This window comes from Drosophila persimilis, unplaced genomic scaffold (genome assembly GCF_003286085.1).
Source record: "Drosophila persimilis strain 14011-0111.01,24,50 unplaced genomic scaffold, DperRS2 tig00000000-arrow-pilon, whole genome shotgun sequence".
NCBI classification, from domain to species: Eukaryota; Metazoa; Arthropoda; class Insecta; order Diptera; family Drosophilidae; genus Drosophila; species Drosophila persimilis.
The window spans coordinates 4,329,989-4,352,825 of NW_020825288.1; the positions used below are offsets into that span (position 1 = coordinate 4,329,989).

The window sequence follows — 22,837 nt, forward strand, 5'->3', positions numbered from 1 at the left end:
CGTCACGTTGTTGCAATCATTAGACGGAGGAGCGACAGAGCGGCATAGCGCAGAGAGTGTGTGTTTGGAATCAGCAAACGCCAGGCATCAATATGCCCGACAATTGTCTTGGCCAATTGTCTCACAATCTCTCTACGTGGCAGAGACAGCTCCCTGGTTGCCACTTTTCGGATGGAAAGATGGGCAGGAGGGTAGGATGGTAGGATAGCAGGCTGGCTAGATGGAATGGCTGGAATGGTTGGTGTGTAATGAACTCTGTCATAGCTTGATTGAAGGTCATCCTTCTGCCGCTTTAATTATGCAGTGAACTCTTTGCCGTTTATTTGAATGTCTGCACTCTTTTATGGGCATCACCCACCACACATGCCGTAAATCTAATAACATAAGCTCGACACGCAGTCAGAGATGGAGACAGGGGGCTCGGGTTCTCTCTCTCTCTCTTGTTATTTATATGCATGCATAAATATCTGGGACGAAGTCCTGACCACAGTTGACTTGGTAACCGCAGAAAATGGCATAAAAGTCAACATGTTGAAACAGCAGCTGTAGGAGAAATATATAGCTCACAGATATTATGCGTGTGTGCCTCTGCTCTGTTGTGCTGTATGAGACTTTTCATATCTGACTTCGAGGCTATAAAGTATAAATTACGGCAAATGTGTTACGCAGCGGCAACATCGCAAAGCAACAGACCCTGAGCCCGAGCCCGAGCCAGAGCCAGAGCCATGGCACGCACAACTAACTAACAACTATTAAGCCTCTGGTTGTGCCACACTGTGCTCCTATCTCTGACTCTGGCTCCGACTTCATCTCCGTGTGAAATACAGCCCAAAGACAGAGGACGCGGCACAGTAATCAACATGCGTGGCACTGAGCACATTTTACACATGCGCTATGCCATTTTTCCGGTGATTAAGTGTTGATAAGTCTATAAATTAACTCGAACACACGCCAGACAATGGCCACCAGTCCACCAGTGCTGCCTGTGGCATGGGGCATGGGGTGCCAGTGTCCGTGCCCATGCCCCCATGTGGCATGTGGAGCATACTACACGTATTGGTGTTATGTATATGCCGAAGGCATACATTTACGTATATTAATCATTCTGCAAAGACACCAACCACCAACCATGGGGCAGAGGCAGAGCTAAGACGACGGTCAAATGCGAAAAACTGTTGCCTACTTAATGGCGAAATTAAAGTGGTTATGTTATTAGAAATTCAAGGAACTGCATAGGCACAAATTTGTCTCAACAACAGTGCGCAATAGAATGCGTGGGAAGAGTTACACATTTGTCATCCAAATGTCATCCAAGAGGAAAGGTTATTCATGCAGCGTACCTCCCACTTTTGTGGTATAAATATTAACTCGCAGTTCTGGCATAGGCCCAGTCGAAATCTAGTCACATACGCGTAACATCGAAGCACAAAAATGTTGAACCTTTTGAAAGAGCCACCTCCGGGGAATCTTATGTCCTCGCCAGAGGCATTCAAGTACATGAAGTACACCATGATCTTGATGGGATGGATACCCCCACAAGGAGGATGGACAGCCTCCAGTATAATAATGTCGACTTTCATAGTAGCTATCTCCGTTGTCTATGTGCCAATTGGAGTCTTCATCACTTTTTTCGTGGAGTTGAAAACCCTTTCACCAAGTGAAGCTTTGTCCGTGCTCCAGGTCGCACTCAATGCCATGGGATTTCCTTTGAAGTTGCTCTTCTTCAGACTCTATATGTGGCGCTTCTACAAAATCGAGAAGCTCCTTGGCCGCATGGACGAGCGTTGCATCGACAGCACAGAGCGCAGCGAAGTGCATCGCTGGGTGGCACGGTGCAACATCGCATATCTCATCTACCAGTTTATATACATCTCCTACACCATATCGACATTTCTTACGGCAACCTACTCGGGGGTGGTGCCATGGAATATCTACAATCCATTCATTGACTGGCGCGAGAGCACGCGGAACCTTTGGATTGATTCGGTGCTGGAATTAATGTTCATAATTGGCATAGTTATCCAAACCTATATGATAGATGTGTTCCCCCTTCTGTACGGTCTGATTTTACGGGCCCACATTAAGCTCCTCAGGCAGAGAGTCGAGAAACTTTGCTTGGATCCCAGTCAGACTGATGATGAAAACAATGAGGAGCTCGAGAATTGCATCGAGGACCACAAACTTATTCTGGAGTAAAAATATAAGGGTAAACTAATTGAATTTGTGAGTGATTTTTTTGTATTTTCGCATAGATACGCCTCTGTCATACGTCCTGTTATCGAACCTGCCATCCTTGTGCAATTCATGCTGGTCGGCTTGGTCCTGGGGATATCCCTGATCAATCTTTACTTATTTGCTGACACTTGGGCAAAACTGGCTATAGCCGCGTACATAGTCGTTCAGATTGTTCAGACATTTCCCTTCTGCTACACCTGCGACCTCATCAGGGAGGACTGTGAGTCCTTGGCCGTGGCCATATTTCACTCCAACTGGAAGGGCTCGAGTCGCAGATATAGATCCTCGTTGATTTACTTCCTGCAGAATGCCCAAAGGACGATCTCCTTCAGCGCCGGATCTGTATTTCCCATATGCTTGAACACCAACATCAGGGTAAGAAAATTGAGATACCTATCGACCTAAAGACTGTCAATTTCCTGTGCAGGTTGCCAAGCTGGCCTTTTCTGTGGTTACATTTGTGAAGCATTTGGGATTGGGATCGAGATAAACAAGTACAGAATTAGGCCTATTTTGATTATATTTTTGATTGTCACCTAATTACTATGTTATATCAAATATCTGCAATAAATATAAATATGTTTTTTCCCCCCTAAAAATCCATGAAATGCTCGTCTTTAGATATCACTTTATTATTCTGCAATTTTCGGTACAACGCCATCGGACCACATTCTCTTCGAGCTATGGTTATCCTCGAGCTATGTTAATTATATAGAATGTAACTAAAGGTCAGGAAGATGGGAATTGCGAGTTGGCAAACGTATTGCAAGTAATTATTGAATCAAGCATTCAGTCAACAAAAGGCGCAAAGTTGCACAACCAATGGTCGTCCCTATAATCGATTATTGTGCGTCTAATGCGTGGGAAGAGTTACACATTTCTCATCGGCATGCACTCAACAAAAAGTTCCACTTTGCAACGAAACACAAAGGATTCTGGCAGTAGAGGGCAACCTCCTACTTTTCTCAGTGCAAAAGGAAATGGTATAAGTACAGAAGTCTTGATTTTCAATTGCAGTTGTGAAATTAGCCCAAAGCAAAGTGCATTCCCCTTGAGTCTCAGACACAAATCAACGCTGTTTTACTTCCAGTAGTTCTGGTCATTATTGGAGATGGCAACATCTCCATGAACGCAAAAGAATCAGTGTAAGGATATTGCAGGCAATCCCAAAGCATCCATAGCCAATAATTAATTTATTTTCATGCCGCCACTGAGGTCAACTTTATGAAGCAAATTAACATATACACGAAACGCCAAAGGAGCATAGGAGTAAGTGGCAGGAAAATGACTCAAATATGAAATGGTATACACCTCACATCCTCACACACACAAAATACTGTACGATGGCATAATTCTGTGGGCCGGAGTCCCCACCACTTTCAATTTTTGGCTTCAATTTCTTCGTTTTGTGTGTGTTTCCTGTTAAGAAATACAATTATGCAAACAATCGGGTGGTGGAAACGACAAAGTCAATTAAAATACGAGCAAATTAATTGCTTAAAATACGCATAGAATTGATTTACAAATTCGGCAAGACAGCGCAAACAAGAAATCAGTTTTAATTGCGGTTAAGCCAGGAGCAAAGACTCCTGGCGTCTGGCGTCTGGCTCTCCGTTTCTCCACTTTCCACTTTCCCGTTTCCTGGAAAACCCCAAAGTTCAAAGTCTAGCCGCTGGCGCAAATGTGCTTTGCCTGTCTTTGATGTGGAGCGACGGCTACAAATATCCAACTGCTGGAAGGACCTGCTGGTGGCACAGCGAGCGGCAGCGGCAGCGGCATCAGCAAGGATGCTGGTAGAACCAACATTTACATAAACTGAAATCAAACTGGAAATAGAGGCCACCACGAATGGAAAGCAAGAGCACTCATATTTAATGTAAACGCAGCGAAAAGCCTGCGGAAAATTAATTTGCATTTTTCCCAACCAACCAAAACAACAACCGCCAGAGCCACAGCCACAGCCAGCAACCGGCAGCAGGCAGCCGACAACAACTGGCATACATTTGCAATCGAGTTGGTACATAGTTTTCCAAAAACACAAGTTTTCACTTGCCCAAATTCGCTGGGGAAATGCGGGAAACTCTTACCTCACATTGGGAGGAGGTGGCACCGACACCTCACATTTCCCCCGGGCCAAGAACACACACAGCCGATGTCTCCATTCCAGCAAAGAGAAGTCCACGAGGAGCAGAAGGACGAACTGTAGACGCGGCACGCGTAGACGCATTAAATCAAATTAAAAGCCCCGCTAAAAGAAGTGACAAAACCCCAGGTAAATCCCATTTTAAATACAAATAGCATGCGTATACGCCCTGGGGGCCAGAGGGAGAGACTCGGAGTCGGAGCCCGAGTCGGAGTAGTCGTCTCTGAGTGGTTCTGTGGCACACATTTTTCCAGGAGGCTTAACGGTGCGGCGTCTGTAATCTTAGTTTAAGTTGATTGTACGACATCCGAATAGAGGATGGAGGATGGAGGATGGCGGATAGAGGATAGAGGAAAACGCTGTAGCCAAACACGATCCACAGTAAAATGCTTTAAATAAAAATTTGTGGGCCAGGGCTTTAGAGCCGGGGAAAATGGGTTTATTTGTTTGTTTGCCGGAGTCTAAGGGTTTGTCTGGCGCAACACTTTGGGGTCTGGCAACACGGGGACTAAGACACTCGCCTGCCTCAGTGTTTCTGGTTCGGGAATTGCTTTTAGCGTAATTGCAAGTGTATTCCCCAAAGGTGGCTCGAAGAGCGACTCCGCCTTTAGGCCCGAGCAGCGCACGGAGCCGGCGGCATTGTGTTTCGGCCATATTTGCACGGTGCCGCATTTCAATTAACCCGTGAACCTCTGTACCCATGGCCCCAGGTCTTTGTTTCGTTAGTTTTTATTAGTTTTTAACCTTTCGGCTTTTCACAATGCAAGTGTGTGCTTGCCTGCCTGCTTGCCTGCCTGCTTGCCTGCCTGCTGGCCTGCCTGACTGGCTGCCGTTCAACGCAGCTCAATCAATCAGTCAGGCGATCAATCAAAAAATTCAATCTCCATCAATTGCAGGTCCGCAAACAGAGAAGGCAGCGGGCCAGCCACAGGAAAAAATAACAGCTCAGGGACTCATTCATTAACTGGAAAACGATTCTGGCCAAAGCCGAAAATTGCAAATCGACAAAACCCAAGCTAAAGCCAAAGCCAAAGGCTCCGAGCACTTCACTTGACTATTCAGCCAAAAAACAGTTTTGCCCTCTGTGTACTTTACGATGGCCGATGCATTGGGCCAAAACCAGAACCCTCCACACGCCCTTTGCTTCCGTCCTGGACTATGTTTTTTGTAGCATATGATACGAATTTACATGTGTCCAGTACACTGGAGAAAAATGCATACATTCCTGCTATAGCCATTCCAAGTAGGTCTTGGAGAGTCTTTAAGATTCATTTATGTGTTAATTGACAAAAATTGTAGCCAAAGATGAATCCTAAAGTACAAGTAATGGTCGTAGACAGAGCAACAAGGCCTTCAGGCTGGGTCTTTAAGATTATAACATTGAAATGATTTCGATTTGAGGGCAAAGACAGAATGGGTACGAAAAACTTGGCAACTGGTGTGCCAACTCATTGAAATGGTTGCAAAATATATCTCCTATGAGGCAGTGATGGGGTTGGTGGGCAGAACGAGGCACAGGAGCGCCTCACCGAGACGCCACGAATGCTTGAATCAATTATGGTGTTCCCCCTATCCAATAAGAAAAGGGGTTTGGTGTCGTCGACCTCATCTCCGTTCATCTCCGCCGATTGCGGATCTCCGTCAAGAAATCTAAAGTCAGATCTTTCCCTCAGTGTACATATCTGTGTTATTATGTGTGGAAGTGTGAGTATGTGTGAAATTGTGTGGCTTGTAAAAATCACTTTTTTAAAGCATTCGGCCTTTGCGACAGATACACGCATTGAAGCGTGGGCACTTTTGCGTTTTGCCAACGAGGAGCACAGGACGAGAAGGAGGATGAGGATGAGGAGCAGGATGAGGACCATTCCATGCTGCAGGATGCCACACGATTGAAGGCAGCCAACAGCCAGCCAGCATACTTGTATTTATTTTATTCCAGCTCGTTCTGGCAGTGCATAAAACTGTTTTTAACATGGTTCTTCTGTTGGTTGTTTTTTTCGTATCGTTTCGTTTCGTTCGGGAGGAGCGGAGCGGAGCACAGCACAGCCCTTTTTATGCCAAATGTAAGCGATCTGCACGGAACTGACACAAATATGGGACTCTGCCAAAGAGATGGGGTTGGGGTTGAGGATGGTGTGGCATGAAAGCCGAGTGTTGGACAAGCAGATTTAAACCGTTACGGTTTACCTGCCACTATACAACACACGCACCCCGTGCCACCTACATCTACCCCATGGATGCATACAAGTTAACGTACCCAATTCCATTGAGCTCTTATACGAGTTGTAAACAATCTTTGGTTTTCCAAAACGAAAACAATTTCAATCTTGGGCCTCCGCCTAATTGATTTCTAAGATGTACAATCTCAAGCGCCCCCGCCGCAATCCCATTCTTTGACACTCGCCTAAATGGAAAACCAATGTTTGCCCACACCCGGCTTCTCATAAACAATCTCACTCCCGGCTTTCTGCAGATCCTGCACTTTAGGCCTTTTACAGTTCTCTCTTTGGATGACGAAATCTAATACTCGGGATGGCGAAATCAATTGAAATGTTTATAGAAAAACGATTCCCGAAAGGGATCAACGATGCAAAGATCAGAAAGTTCAAAGCAGTCTTGATCCAGCAGCGACACCGCAAAGTCTAGCTAAATATTAAGATCGCGCAATCCCTTGGCCCGGAATTCCTTTGTGACCCTCTACTTAAATCTATATCAGTGAAGTTCGAAGTAAAATAAAAACTTTTTAAAAACACAATCCGCTACCGCAGTTGTTTAATTGGCGCCCAACGTGGGGCGACGTTGTCTAAAAAGCACCGAATGATAAAAGTGTTGCGTCGTGCCGAAACCCGAAGGACAATTAATTAATGGAATAAATCCTTCAAAATTAAAAACGCGGAGTGACTGTGTGATATAGATAAAAAAAAGTGAGATAAAAAGGAAACAAACCGGAGCTTAGGGTGTGCAAAAACAAATACAAATACAAATACAAATACAAATACAAATACAAATACAAATACAACGCAAAATACAAATAAAACAAAAAGCTAATCAAGGCAATTCGTAAATACAAAAAAAACCAAAGAAACCCAAAGTTTTTAAAAAAACAAAACCAACAAAACCGACAAAACCAAAATACAAAGAAAGTGAAACGATCAGCGAAGCCAAAGAAGGAAGACCCCCAGAAGACCCAGCTGAGCAAAGAAATTTAAGAAGGAAGACCCGTTCGAAGATCTGCCAAACTAAGAAGGACGACCCCTACCGGATATTTCGTGAGCAAGAGTTGTATTAATAAATATATAAGTTCAATTAGGATATATAAGATTATAAAAACTAACATATAAGAAAAATTAAAAGTGGATCAGCTAACTTTAGATTTTGAAAAACTAAAAATGATTAACTCTCAAGCAAGGACCGATCTCACAGCAGATCTGGTCAAACAATTGATAGCACTTCAAATTTCACAAGTACAAGAGCAAATTGTAAATTTAAAACAACAAATAGAAACTAAATCCGATCAGGTATCGGATTATCAGGCAGAAACAATAGACGAGACAATAAGAGACGACACCACATTGAAGGTAATAGAATCCCTACCAATTTTTAATGGTGGATTAAACCAATATGTAGGATGGAGGGAAGCTGCAGAAACTGCAGTGAAGTTATATAAGAAAGGAAGTAAGCAATATTATATTGCATTAACAATTTTGAGAAACAAAATAACAGGACCAGCACATGACGCACTGACCAACCACGGGACAGTTCTAAATTTTGATGCCATACTTTCACGGCTTGACTTTGTTTACAGTGACAAGAGACCTATTTACATAATAGAACAGGAATTAAGCGTTCTCCGACAAGGGAACCTTTCAATTATAGATTTCTATAACGAGGTTAACAAGAAAATGACCTTGTTAATAAATAAGACAATAATGACTCACGGAAAGGACAGTGAGATCACCAAGGAATCAAATAAAAAAATTAGAGACAATGCCTTACGCATTTTTGTCACTGGCCTAAACGGCGGCATTGCTGAAATCCTATTTTCATTGAATCCCCCAGATTTACCGAATGCCTTAGCAAAGGTACAGGAATTGCAATCTAATAACATTCGGGCCCAATTTGCCTACCAATTCAGCGGTCCCAGAAATTCAGGGAATAATAATTTTAATACCTTAAGATTCAACCAACGACAACCTAGGACTAACAGTTCACCATTCGACCAAAAAAGGGATTTGCAGAGGAATAACATGTCTTGGGGACAACCCTATTTCTTGGGTAATAGACAACAAAATCAGGCCCCAGAACCAATGGAGGTAGACGAATCTATACAAATCCGGAACCGACAGAACAGCAATCAATTCAGGGGAAATAATAACAATAGAAATTATCGGGAGAATACTAACGGTTATTTTAGGAGAAATAATAACAATTATAGCCAAGCCCAGCATTTTAGGGCAAACGTAGTCCCGAATAATCAGTCTAACGACAATCCAGCGCAGAAACGAAAACTAAACGAAATGTCGGAACAACCGGCTAATAAAGCAATGAGGATAAATAACATTGAGGAGGATCATTTTTTAGATCAGCCCCCGAAGTAGGTCTGCCCTACCTAAAAAGAGTAGACAAAAAAATAAACAGAGAATTAAAAGTTTTGATAGATACGGGAGCAACTTCCTGTTATATAAAAAAAGGAATTTACGACAATAAAAATGAATTACCAATCTATAAGAAAGTTGCTACAGTGAATGGGTTTTCAATAATTAAATATTTCCATAATATAACAATTTTCAACACAAAGCAAGTGTTTTATGAAATAGATGGAATGGAGGCAGATTTACTAATAGGATTTAACCTATTAAAGAAAATCGGAGCGGTTATTGATACAGGAAAGGGGACTTTAAGTTATAAAGACAATGAGGAGAAACTAATATATGACGAGGTCCTTTCTTTAAACAAATTAACCTTTATAGAAGGAAAAACCATCCTTCCGTTGAAGGAATATATAATAAAAAAATATTTTGAAGAAGAAAAAGAAATGAAAAGCGATTCAGTAAAGGTAGAAGGAAGTTTATATAGCTTGGGATCAAAAAATCCTGAGCACGCCGACGAAGAATTATCCGTCAATAGTTTGGGATTCAAATATCCTGAGCCCGCCGTCGTTGAATTATCCGACATCCAAAGTTTTAATAGTTTGGGATTAAAATATCCTGAGCACGCCGTCGTTGAATTATCCGACACTAAAAGTTCGAATAGTTTGGGATTAAAGAATCCTGAACACGCCGTCGTTGAATTATCCGACAATAAACAATTTAAAAGTTTGGGATGCAAAAATCCTGAACGCGCCGTCGTAGAAATATCCGACATTCAAAATTATGCAAATTCTGAATTGAAAAAAATGAAATTGTATAACACAATAACCTACAAAGAGGACAATTTAGAAAATCTCAGAGAGAAAATGGTATCTATCATCGAAGAAGACCATGCCAATATAAATTTACAGTTACCGTTCAGAACGGATATAAAAGGAGAGATTAACACTGAACACGATAGACCGGTATATGGCAAGCAGTATCCATACGCTTATTCGGTTAACGATTTCGTTAATAACGAAATAAGTAAAATGTTAGATGAAGGTATAATCAGACCTAGTAAAAGCCCATATAATTCACCGGTAATAGTAGTACCAAAGAAGGGAGTAAATGAGGACGGAACTCCTAAGCATAGATTAGTAATAGACTTTAAGAAACTTAATGAAAACACTATACCGGATAGATACCCTATGCAAGATCCTTCAGTAATCCTTGCCAATTTAGGTAAAGCGAAATATTTCTCGGCCATTGACTTAGAGTCAGGTTTCTATCAGATTTTAATGAGGGAATCAGATATTGAAAAAACATCTTTTTCCATAAATAACGGCAAATATGAATTTCTAAGAATGCCTATGGGATTGACGAACGCTCCCAGAATTTTCCAAAGGGCAATGGACGATATACTTAGAGAACAAGTTGGGAAAACTTGTCACGTTTATATGGACGATATAATAATATTTTCAAAAACTATAGAACAACATTATAAAGATCTAATTCATATAATTCAGATATTGCAAAACGCTAACATGAAAATTTCACTTGAAAAGTCTAAATTCTTTCAATTGGAAACCAAATTTCTGGGATACATTGTTTCCCAAAATATCATTAAAACAGATCCAGACAAAATCTCCACAATACAAAACTATCCAATTCCTAAAAATATCAGAGAGCTACGTAGCTTCTTAGGACTAACAGGGTATTACAGAAAATTTGTCCGAAATTATGCCACAATTGCCAAACCTTTAACAAAATATCTGAGCGGAGTAAATGGGAAAGTTTCACGAAGGGCATCCAAGAAAGCATTAATACAGCTGGATGAACCAGCAATTGGAGCATTTAATAATTTAAAGGACAGTTTAATAGCACATATTGAATTAGTACAACCAGATTACAATAAAAAATTCACATTAACCACAGATGCATCGGACATAGCAATAGGTGCAGTTTTGTCGCAAGATGGGAATCCCATAACATTTATTTCTAAAACTTTAAGTAAAACCGAGCAATTATATGCTACTAATAAAAAAGAATTATTAGCTATTGTATGGGCATTAAAAAATTTGCGAAATTATTTATACGGAGTGAGTGGAATTGAAATACATACAGATCACCAACCTTTGTCCTTTGCAATGTCGCAAAAAAATCCAAATGTTGAAATGAAACGTTGGTATTACTTCATAGAAAGTTTCACACCAAAAATCATTTATAAGCCAGGCTCAACTAACGTAGTAGCGGACGCGTTATCTCGGATTAAAATAAATCATATGACAGATAGTGATGTCGACCAGACAGAATCAGAATCAGACATAAATACTCAGCATTCAGCAGAGAGTAGTTTCGAAAACGTCATTCAAGAGACTAGCAAGCCTCTAAACCAATTTAAACAGCAGCTACTATTAGCGCAAGGGAGATTCACAGTTCATGAGTTAGTAAGAGTTTATGAAAATACCCGACATATTATTGAATTTGATACGGTTGACAATCTGCTAATCATTTTAAAAGAATTTATTCAGCCTCACTTAACCACAGGAATACACTGCACTTTAGAAGATTTATACCTTATCCAAAATAAGCTAAAGGAAAACTTCATAAATAAATTTCTCTTCACAAGAAAGTTCCTCCAAGATGTAGTAAATTCAGAAGATAAAGCTATAATTATAGAAGAAACACATTGCAGAGCCCATAGAGGACTAGACGAAAATTACAAACAAATAACTAAGCTGTATTATTGGCCAAACCTGCACAAAAAATTAAAAGAATATATAAAAAATTGTGAGATCTGTAACAAAAACAAATATCGGAGACACCCTGTAAAAATTCCAATTGGGGAAGCTCCCATTCCAGCAAAAGAAGGAGATCAATTACACTTAGACATATACTATGCCCAAAACCTAACATTCATAACTTGTATAGATTCTTATTCCAAATACTTGGTGGTCAAGGAAATTCAAAGTAAATTAAACATTGAAAATAAGGTAATGGAAATTTTACAACACTTTCCGTTAGCAACATCATTAATGACTGACAACGAACCAAGCTTTACTTCAGCACAATTTAGATCATTCATACAAAGAAGTAACTTAACTATTTATTATGCTGATCCCAGACACAGCACCTCAAATGGTCAGGTAGAAAGGGTACATTCCACACTAACAGAAATAGCGCGGTGCATCAAGGATGAACTAAATCTAACAGATTATTCAGAAATAATAATAAGGGCGGCACTGAAATATAACCTGACGATACATTCAACGACCAATCAAATGCCATATGACATATTGTATAACAAAATAGAACACAAACATAATCCAATATTACTTAAGGAAGCTCAGACCAAAATGCTTAAGATACATAACAAAGATAGAAGAGAAAAAGATTATAAAATAGGAGAAGTAGTCTATGAAAAGAAATTCGGGGAAAGAAATAAACTTCAATCCCGATACAAAAAGCAGGTAGTTAAGGAAAATCGACCGAATAAAATTATAATCAACAATAGAAACAGAATTATACATAAAGATAACATCAAATATTAAATATTTTTTCCAGAAAATGTATGCGAATATACTAATACTGACTTTTGTTATATTGACGACTGCGGAAGTAATTGACTATACGCATAGTGACTATCTATTGCTCAAAGACGACAGAGACGTTTACACTTATGAAACATACGCTGAACTTTTCCATATTACTAATTTGAGTTTTTATAGAGAGATAATTGATAAAGAATCCAAATATGTCAACAAATCAATTAATTCAGACGATGAGTGGGAAATATCAATGGACTTAAGTCTATTAAAATTAATGATTTCAGAATTAGTTCCAAAACGGAAAGAAAGGGGAATAAATGAATTAGGTACCATTTGGAAATGGATAGCAGGCAGCCCTGATCATGACGACTTTTTGAAAATACAAAATAAAGTAAATGAATTAACTGAAAATAATAATAAACAATTTGTAATAAATTCCAAATTTTTCAAAGAAATTGAATTGCTATCAAATTCATTAAAGAATGTCATCTTCAATGAAGAAACGATACTGAGAAAGCATCGTTTAAAATTAATAACTTTTGACCTACTAAATTTAGTTGATACCATAACCCTCTTAAAAGTAAACATTTTCAATACAAAAATTTTAAATAAAAACGAAATAGAGGACATTTATAAGCATGAAAAACATAATGTTGAACTGTCTGATCTGTTGGACATTGCAACGGTTAAAATAATTCGAAATGCAGATTTAATAATCATTTACATAAAATATCCTCAAATTAAAGATATTTGCAAGTTTTACCATGCAAGAGCCATCTCACAAAATGATGGAATGTTAGTTATAAGTGAAAAAGTTTGTGAATGTAAGGAGAAATACTATTTAATGAATAATTTTAAAAGTGAAACTTTTAACAATTACGCACAAATAAATTTAAAGAGTACCTGTTTCACCAATTTACTTAATGGCTTTAAAGCCAACTGCACTAAAAAAAGGGAAAAAAAACAAAGAAATAGACATCATTCAGGATGGTGCCATATTAGTTTCAGGCAAAAATATCGTAGACAATACTACTTTGTTAGGATCGTATCTCCTTATATTCAACAACACAATTGTAATAAATAATATAAGCCACATAAATGATAAGGGTAAAATTCTAAAATATATATCGCATCATAGATATAGCGATTTTGAATTAGTTGATTATATACAATCAAATGATAAGCAATTTTCTTTTGATAATGTTAATATTTTAAATCCCCTTATAACATTAGGTAATACGGCCTTACCATTAACAACATTATTTTTAATCATTTTGATATTGTTAATGTTATTTTACTTCTGCTATAAATTAACCAAATTTGTACTTATTAAATCAATAAGAATACCGTCAGAAGAAATAGTGGAAAGCAACATTCAAATACTGTCAGAAGAAATTAGAGCTCTATCAGAACTTCAAAATGTATCGGGACGAAACATTTAAGAATGGGGGGAGTTAACGTACCCAATTCCATTGAGCTCTTATACGAGTTGTAAACAATCTTTGGTTTTCCAAAACGAAAACAATTTCAATCTTGGGCCTCCGCCTAATTGATTTCTAAGATGTACAATCTCAAGCGCCCCCGCCGCAATCCCATTCTTTGACACTCGCCTAAATGGAAAACCAATGTTTGCCCACACCCGGCTTCTCATAAACAATCTCACTCCCGGCTTTCTGCAGATCCTGCACTTTAGGCCTTTTACAGTTCTCTCTTTGGATGACGAAATCTAATACTCGGGATGGCGAAATCAATTGAAATGTTTATAGAAAAACGATTCCCGAAAGGGATCAACGATGCAAAGATCAGAAAGTTCAAAGCAGTCTTGATCCAGCAGCGACACCGCAAAGTCTAGCTAAATATTAAGATCGCGCAATCCCTTGGCCCGGAATTCCTTTGTGACCCTCTACTTAAATCTATATCAGTGAAGTTCGAAGTAAAATAAAAACTTTTTAAAAACACAATCCGCTACCGCAGTTGTTTAATTTACACATATACCATATATATTTCAACACACACCTTCACATGCTGTGTGTGTACATATATATATTTAAATAAAACGCTTTCGCATCAAGCAGGACAGCGCCGCACTTTGCGCAATCACAGACAAAAACGCGGCCAGTTGGGGCATGCTACAGCATGAAGCAGGGGCAGAACGGAGATGACAGAGTGGAGTGGCATATCGTGGGGTGGGAGATGGAACCAGCTTCCATTGATTTCACACAGCTTTGGCGAAGAAAAACACATAAAAGCCGTTCCAGTACAACATAAAAAAAAAGCTTAACATTCTAAAAAAAAAAAACGAGACGAAAGGAGGAGAAGGATGATAGCCGAAGCTTTGGATACCCTTGCACTTGCAGGTGTCATAATCCTAGGGAAAATTTCAAACTATATTCAAAGGCAGTTTTTGATTTTTTTTTAACGAATTTTTTCCTAGCATTCCACAGTTTCGTCTGCTTTTTCCGAATAGATACCCCATTTCAGGGCTTGTAAAAATCTCCTTGGCTTCATTGCAAATCACGCCTTAAGCTTCCAATACCCTATGCTAGAGTATCAAAAAAAAAACCCTTTTACACACACATAAACAAATGGAAATGCAAATATAAATACGACAACAGGGAAAGCGGAAAAGAGGACTGCTAGACGGGTGGACTTGGCAAAAATGTTGTCGTCACGTGGCCGCTGCATAAGCTGAAATGAGTTACATCAAATGCTTTTGGCTTTCACAGGAAATGGCAGCGCAATGCATTTTTATTTACATCTAAGGACACTAGCAGCAGCGGCAGGGGGAAAGCCATTAAGGAATTGCTCGGCAATTGAAATGTCCAAGTCAAATAAAAAGCGAGGGGGTCCCCGTCACCGTCACCGTTGCCGTTGCCGTTGCCCCAGACATTCATTGGACGAAAGAAAGATGGGAGGAGGAGTATGGGGTGCTGTGGTTTGTCAGGCATTTGATTAAAATTAAAAATACTTGGACTCTCGGCAGGCTTTGATGTCGACCACATCATGGGGGGATCTTTACCCACAGTAACGTTCCCTCCACTCGCCTACATCCGCTATTTAGTTCCCATTCTCCACCGTGACATTGATTTATGCGAAGCGTCGTAATGAAAAGGACCAGAAGGACCGAAAGGCGACCAACTGGCTGTATCATCTGGCTGGACGAGGTAAACGATGGCCGGCGTTAAGCGTTCGATTAAGGTAAGCGAAAATAAATTACAAAGTATTACGGCTAAATGGTGTTCTGCCAAAAGTGTTCTCCCCCCCCCTCTCTTCGAGCGATACGCATACGCCTCATGGGGCACAATCCATACATAAAAGGCAGCTCCAGGAGTGGGGCTGCAACACTCGAGAATTTCCTCGCCAGCTCGAGGCAGACGGCAATCAATCATCAATTACGATTAAGTCCATCAGGAATTATGCGTTAAATTGATGGAAAGTCAGATGGCAGTTGGCTTGAATTATGGCGTTAAATCAATTTTCGTTCTGTAGTTAAATCAATGGAACTATTCCTCCGGCCATCGGCCCCGGGCTTAGCTCTGGCATTAGCATTAGCTGCACAGAACCGTCAGTCAAAGTCAGTCTGCCAGATGGTAGAGTCAGATCCGGAGAGCTAATGCCGAGGCAGATGCTCAGAACAAACTTTAATCGCCCGCCAGGACACTCAGGCTCTCTCTCTCTCTCGGCTTCAAGTGACGGCGGAAAACTTTCGCCAGGCCAATAAACCAGGACCCAGCGACAGCCAAGCGACAAGGCTGCCTGGCTGCTGGTCTCCACTCTATTCGACTCCACTCCACTTGATCCAAGGCAAAGGCAGGACAAGCCGACACTGTGACGCATCGACCTGGACCTGGACCCGGACCTGGTCCTGTTCCTGGACCGTGGACCCGGACCCCTCGCTGAATGTTTGCTACGTCCGCCTGCATCGCTCTCTACGAGAAATGAAAATATTTTCTTGCATTGCGCTCAGCGAAATTGAAGAAAAATCTAAAGAAAATTAAAAAAAGGAAGGCATGCTTCGGTCTTATTAGGACTATGGGATACCTATTACCTATTATAATAATATAATAATTATTATTTATTTAATAGAGATTACAGAATATAAAAGGAACCTTAACGAATTCAGAAATGCAGACAAAAGAATACATTTTAAATAAAGCAAAATATATGTATAAACAGAAAACAAAAAAAATTAAAATATTTATATATGATTTTTTACAGATAAATAGATAATTGCTATGAGGAGTAATGTATCGAATTTGATTTCTATAAATTTAAATAGATTTAAATTGGGGAAAAAAGGCGATGGGAAAGATTTCAAAATTATGTCAAACTGCATTAGCATCCCAGAGATAATATTATATACCAAATTGTATTACTCATACTTCAATAATAATCCAGATCCATTGCTAGATCGATTCCAACCTTCTGCTTTTTACCCACATTTTCAATGGCCCAATAAACCCTAAAGTTTCACATTTACAAGGTAGCCAAAACAAATCAACTGAACAGAAGAAAAACTGCAAATCGCAGTGCATCGTCCATCCTGTCCTTCGTTCCATTCCGTAGGTCCATCTGTCTGTTTGTCTGTCTGTCTGTCGGTCTGTCCGTCCGTCTGGGGTGTCTGCGCGTCAATTGACTGCAATAATTCTGGGGAAAGAGCGCAGAGTGTAAGGCTGCCGAGATGCCGAGCATCCGAGCTGCCAAGCCAAGTAGTAATTTATTTATCAAGTTTCAAGCTGCAGCTTGAAAACTTAATACGCGACTAAATTGAATGCAGTGCACAAAAGAAGCATCTATTGCATCGAAAATGAAGCCGTGAAGGCCAAAGCCCAGGCCCAGCCAGAGTTTTGGCCATAACTAAAGCGTCGGAACAACTAAGTCGATTAACGCTCGATCATCAATAGAAAGGGAGGGGGAGGGAGGCAGGGAGAGAGCAGTCATCGATAGCTTTGGAAGGGTACTTGTCCCTAACCAAATTGCACTTTACCACAAAATTCAATTTTCGTATCCTCTTTGCCCCTGCTGCTGCATGCGGCATGGAATCCTGGCCAGTAAGTAGCAATTCATGCGTGAACCTGACAAGGACACGCCCACAATACACACAGCACCCCCACAGCTCACAGTGTGTGTGTGTGTGCGCGGTGTGGGGCATGCCACAATCTACTGTACCGTATCCGCTGCTACTGCTGCTGCTGTTTGCTGCATGCCAGCATAAGCAAATAAAAAAGAGAGTGAAAAATCGAATGCGTATCCTTTGTGCAAAGTATCGAACTGAAAGGACATTTATGCAGAAAGACATATGGGTCAGGGGACCCGACAAACTTTTCTTTATCGCCGAGCGAGCCCCATACACACACTCCAATCGCAAATATTTGTAGAATGCCATAACACAAGGACCCATCGTGAAGGGCTACACCGACACACAACACACACCCAGAAAGGGGAAAGTGTGGCAACTGTCTAGAACCGCCACTCATTGGTGCCCCAATTCCATTTGGAATCCCTTGTCCTCGTTCTTCATTGCCAGGTACTATTTGCATTGAATGGCAAATGGTGAAAGCAGTCTCTAATCGAAGGCAAAATATTCAATATAAATAATTGATGCGCACTTTTTGTTGTGCCCTTGCACTACCCACCTTGCCGCCCACCGTTGCATGCAACAATAAAAACAAGTGCCGAGTGCCAGCTGCTGCTGCTGCTGCTGCAATGGCAAAACAATTTTGCATACGATTTCTACACACATACATACGTGCATGCATACATATATGTACTATGGCAGGACCTTGTGCCCGCCGCCCACTGATTGATGTCCTTTTTGCTGGCATTGTTCTTGTTGTTTTCGCAAATTGGTTTCCATTGAGCTAGAAATGGGGGCGGCTTGTCTGTGGCACACTTTCAAGGTTGCGCTTGCTGCCGCATTAAGTGTCCTGTCCACACGAGGAAAAACGAGGGAAAAAAAGAAGCAAAAATCCCATTGCATACTTATGAGGGCAAAGTGTATAAGTCTCAATTAAAATTTTACGCCAGTTTGCATTTAAAGTGCATGTGTTTGGTGTATGTGTGTGTGGGGCTAAGAGAGAGAGAGAGAGAGAGCGAGAGAGACCCAGAGAGGGGGGAGAGTATAGGGTTAAGTGAGTACCAGTGGAAGAGGGGCTACGGGTTAAGAGACGCTCAAGCTTTAAGAACTCGAGTGTGTGTGAGCGTGTATGTGTGGTGTGTGTGTATGGCCCATAGGCTCAACTGTTTGGTAGTTAGCCTACAGGCAGTAGCAGCACCATCTGTGCCACTTGCCCCAGCTCTTGTGCAAACTTTTCCAAACTGCACGCTGCATGCTGCAGCTGGAGCTGCCACAAAGCCTTGGCTTGTGGGTGTGTGTTGAAAGCTTTTTTTTTTTTGTTTTGTTGTCGGCCTTCCAGAGTGTGCACAAAAGCGTATTTAATGAAACGAAACTTTAAACATAATTGAGTAAGTGCTGCCATGCTGCCAAATTTGACAAAACATATTTTGTACGATACCACATCGTAGCTCCGACCACCCGATGCATTATAATCTGCCTTTTGTGTGTGCCTTAAATGCGGCAAGTCGCATGAGGGCTCAATACTGAAGGGCAATAATGGGGCATTATTTAAGGGGTATTATGATGATTACGAAAATTAATGTATCATAGAACAATCGCCTTTAAACGAGGGCTCTCCTTGATTACCAGAAGAGGTTCTCTATCTTCCAGACTCTGGTTATCTGTTCTCTTTATCCTCTCTACCCCTAATCGCCTTAGTTGTATATTTATTTAGTTATTATTTTTCACAATTTAAAATATATCCTTTCACGTTTTCGCATGCTTTTCTAACCTTTTTGTAGTACTTTCTAAATATTTACTTTCACAGGAAGATGCTTTGACAGCATCAAAAACTATTGTTGCAACACAAAACTAACCCACCCACAAGCTGTTCTATTCCCGCCCACATGTGAAATACATTTTTTATTATCACTTTTTTGTAGCGGTTTTTTATTGTAGCTGTTTTGCAAAATAGAAATACAAATAAAAACAAAATCAACTTGCAAAATATGTGGAATATTTCGCAGGCGCACAACAATGGCTATAACTAAAAGGCGCCAAATGAAATATGCAACAAAAGCGAAGAGCGCGTGGCACAGCCAAATAAATTGAAAACCGAAAGAAAAAAAGTAGCAGCAACAAATTGAAAGAGTAAGGAGTGGAAGTGGTAGTGGAAGGAAGTGGTAGTGGGTAGTGCCAGCAAGGGAGAGAAAAATGGAAAATGGAAAATGGAAAACCCAAGCGTAGAGAGAACTTGGTTAACAAATTGCAGCGAATATTAGAAGCGAAGTCTAATGCAGCGGATGCAATGGATGTGCAACGGACAATGGACCCATATTTCTGACAACGAATTAAACAAAATCCAACTGGAGATGTGTGTGGCAGGGAGAGGGGTTAGATCAGGGAGCGAGGCAGAGTGACAGAAGCCGGGACAAACACAATAAACTGCCAGACAGGGGCAGGGACAACAAACTAAACTACAACGAAAAGGGTATGTAAGAGAGTTTAAGCTTTATAAATACGTATTTTGATATAATTTAGCAAGAGTTTAGACGTTCAATGTGCCATCAATGTGCAATAGACGCCAATCAGAAGCTGGGCCAGCAGGCAGAAGGAGCAGACAACCTTTCTTCCTTGCAACACGTATAACCTTTACCATCTTTGAGATACACTCGTAGTGATCCATTCTCTACTCTTTTTAAGAGTACAACAAAATGGCTAAAGAAAACACTCTAGAAACTGGCATCGAATCGATTTTCCTTATAGCCGAAAAGAAACAAGTTGATGATGTGCAGCCGCCACACATAGATACAACAAGCAGTGTGTGTTTGTGTGTGTGTGTGTGTGTGTATCTCTGTTCGTGAGTGGATTGGGCGGCAGAGAGCAGTGAAGCATTGGAGCATGGCTGAGGTCCGTGGGATAGAGTTGGACTTGGAGCTTTTCATATTTCCGCTCGAGTCTGCTGCCAGGACAATTTTTAAAAATTCAATTTTCCTTAACGTCTAAGCGGTTTCTCCTCATGTTTGTGTGTATGTATGTATGTATGTATATCCCTGGTGTGTGTGTGTGTGTGTGTGTGTGACTGTAAGTTTTCCACTATAAAAGATGCAGCACAGGAATAGCTAGAGAAAATTGCCTTTTGCGGCGATTCCGTCCACAAATTGCCAGAGCAAGGAGGCAGGACGCAAAATATCAAAAATACAAAAAATAAAGAAACGAAGAGAATAAAATAAAAACAAAGTAAGACTCTGTAAGCATAAACCATCTAAAAATAAACCCAAAGAAATGGAAAACACCAGCGGATAGTATGCATTGGAAAAACATGGCCTAGCTCGTATTTCTCTTTAAGCTGAATTTCTGTTTAGGAAAATTGCAGAAAATGCAATTTGAACACATGAACACAAGCACGCACATGCGAGTATACATATATGTATACTCGATATATGTATGTATGTGTATGTGTTTGGGTGATATACCGAGCCCAAACAGAATTTCATTATTTGCTAGAAACACGCCTCCCAGACACATAACATAATGGTTCCGAGTGATGCATGACCCCAATGGAGTTCCAGGGATTTCTCTGCTCAGCTGTGCATTGATGTCTAATCCTTAATATTAAATCTATACAATCAATTTGCAGACAGTTGTATTGGAGAGGGAGAGAATCTATAGAGCAGAATGGCGTTGCTATGTTGTGGAAAATGTGAGAGAGTGAAGTGCTGTTCTGCTTGCAAAATATATGGGATGCTGTGGGTCCTGTTCTGCACGAAAAAATGTGGGCGGATGGAAGGCCAGTTCTGCTCGAAGAACGTTAGAAATGTAAGGCCCATAGGTAGAGGACCTCTATTCCCCTGAAAATCTGTGTAGGTATGAGGGTTCTCTATGAGCCGTCAGCACGTGACAGCGCATTATTAGTGGGCAGATCGCAAAAGGACCGCCTCCAGCCATCAACCGGGAATTCAATTTTCTGCATAGATACGCTGTATCGGGGCGTGTGCGATAGGGTGATGGAAAATGCAAAGGGAATAATGAAAGTCACCTTTGGCACAATAATTCATCATTGTGTGTGCGAAAAGAAACGCCAAAAGCAGCAGCAGCGAGGTTCTCATATCAAATGAAATGCATAGTCATGCAATGTCAGCACACAGATACAGATACACAGACAGGGCCCGGACACAAGCATAGATACATTCCACACATACATCCAAGCATTGGGGCACAGATACACAGAGGCACAGAGAGATGACCTACCTAACAACGTGGAAAAGCAAATAATGCAATTTTTCATATGCTCCTCCTATTGTTGCTCCTATTGTTGTTGTTGTTGTTGTTGTTGTTGTTGTTGGTGGTGATGACATCCACATGGATACCCCCTACTATATCCTCGTATATATATTCCGTCTCTAACTGCAATCTACGCACCCAGACAGCAGTTCTTTCCTTCGTGCTGCCTTCTGGCAGTTGATGTATGACCCAGAGCTCGCCGACCAGACTCCGGACCACGGACCGGGGGTCAACAGCCAGGGAATTGCCTAATAGATGAGCCAACAGAACGCTGGCCATATGTCAAGGCATCAAATAAATACCATAAATAGCACAAAAGAGCAGACATACCCTGTGAGATCCCCAGGGACAGCAGAGATGCTGAGAGAACGGTATGTAGGACGAGCTTTTGTGCCTTTGGGGCAAGAAACAATCAACATTCTCTGGCCAATTGCTGCTGCAAGAGAAGAAAACACATGCTGATTGCTGGCATACGTGGTCTTTGTCCTCACTTCACTCATTTTTGCCTCTGTGGAGAGCTGATCAACCTGTGGAGGTACACTGAGAGAAATGAGCCACCAGAGCTGGATAAACCATACCAGCCATACTCTCATTAATTTCCAAAATAATGCAAACCTCGATTCAATCATCCGTTCATTTATGGGAAATTTGTGCCCTTGTGGTGCATTGTGTGGAGCAGGGAACATATTTTTATGTCCCTCCACAGAGCCGTCTGATCGGCAACTCAAAGAAATGGAAGAGTCAAAGAGGCAAACAAGGATTTACGCCTTTGATTTAAGTGACAGGGCGACAAAAGAAACAAAAAGAAACAAGGCAGCGGGACACAGATAATGTCAATATTAGTCGCCTGCATAATGTACAATAAATGGCAAAATAATACAAAGGGCAGCAGGCAGGAGTCGGGTAGGGCCGGGCCACAAAGGGATGAAAAATCAATAGCCTCGGGCCACAAAGGACCCCTAAAAAAGGGATTTCCGAGCACAAAGCGAACCTTAAAGAC

The 22,837-nt window shown here is 40.9% G+C and overlaps 2 protein-coding genes across 2 annotated transcripts in view; one reads left to right on the top strand and one right to left on the bottom strand.

The window, feature by feature from the left end:
• Positions 1-22,837, bottom strand: part of LOC6594930 (opioid-binding protein/cell adhesion molecule) — a 116,589-nt gene that overhangs the window by 77,626 nt on the left and 16,126 nt on the right. The window lies entirely within an intron of this gene.
• On the top strand, positions 1,432-2,725 carry LOC6594928 (odorant receptor 98a). The gene is made up of 3 exons (XM_002019989.1): positions 1,432-2,192; positions 2,253-2,610; positions 2,663-2,725. The coding sequence occupies exons 1-3, from the start codon at positions 1,432-1,434 to the stop codon at positions 2,723-2,725; spliced, it is 1,182 nt and encodes a 393-aa protein (XP_002020025.1).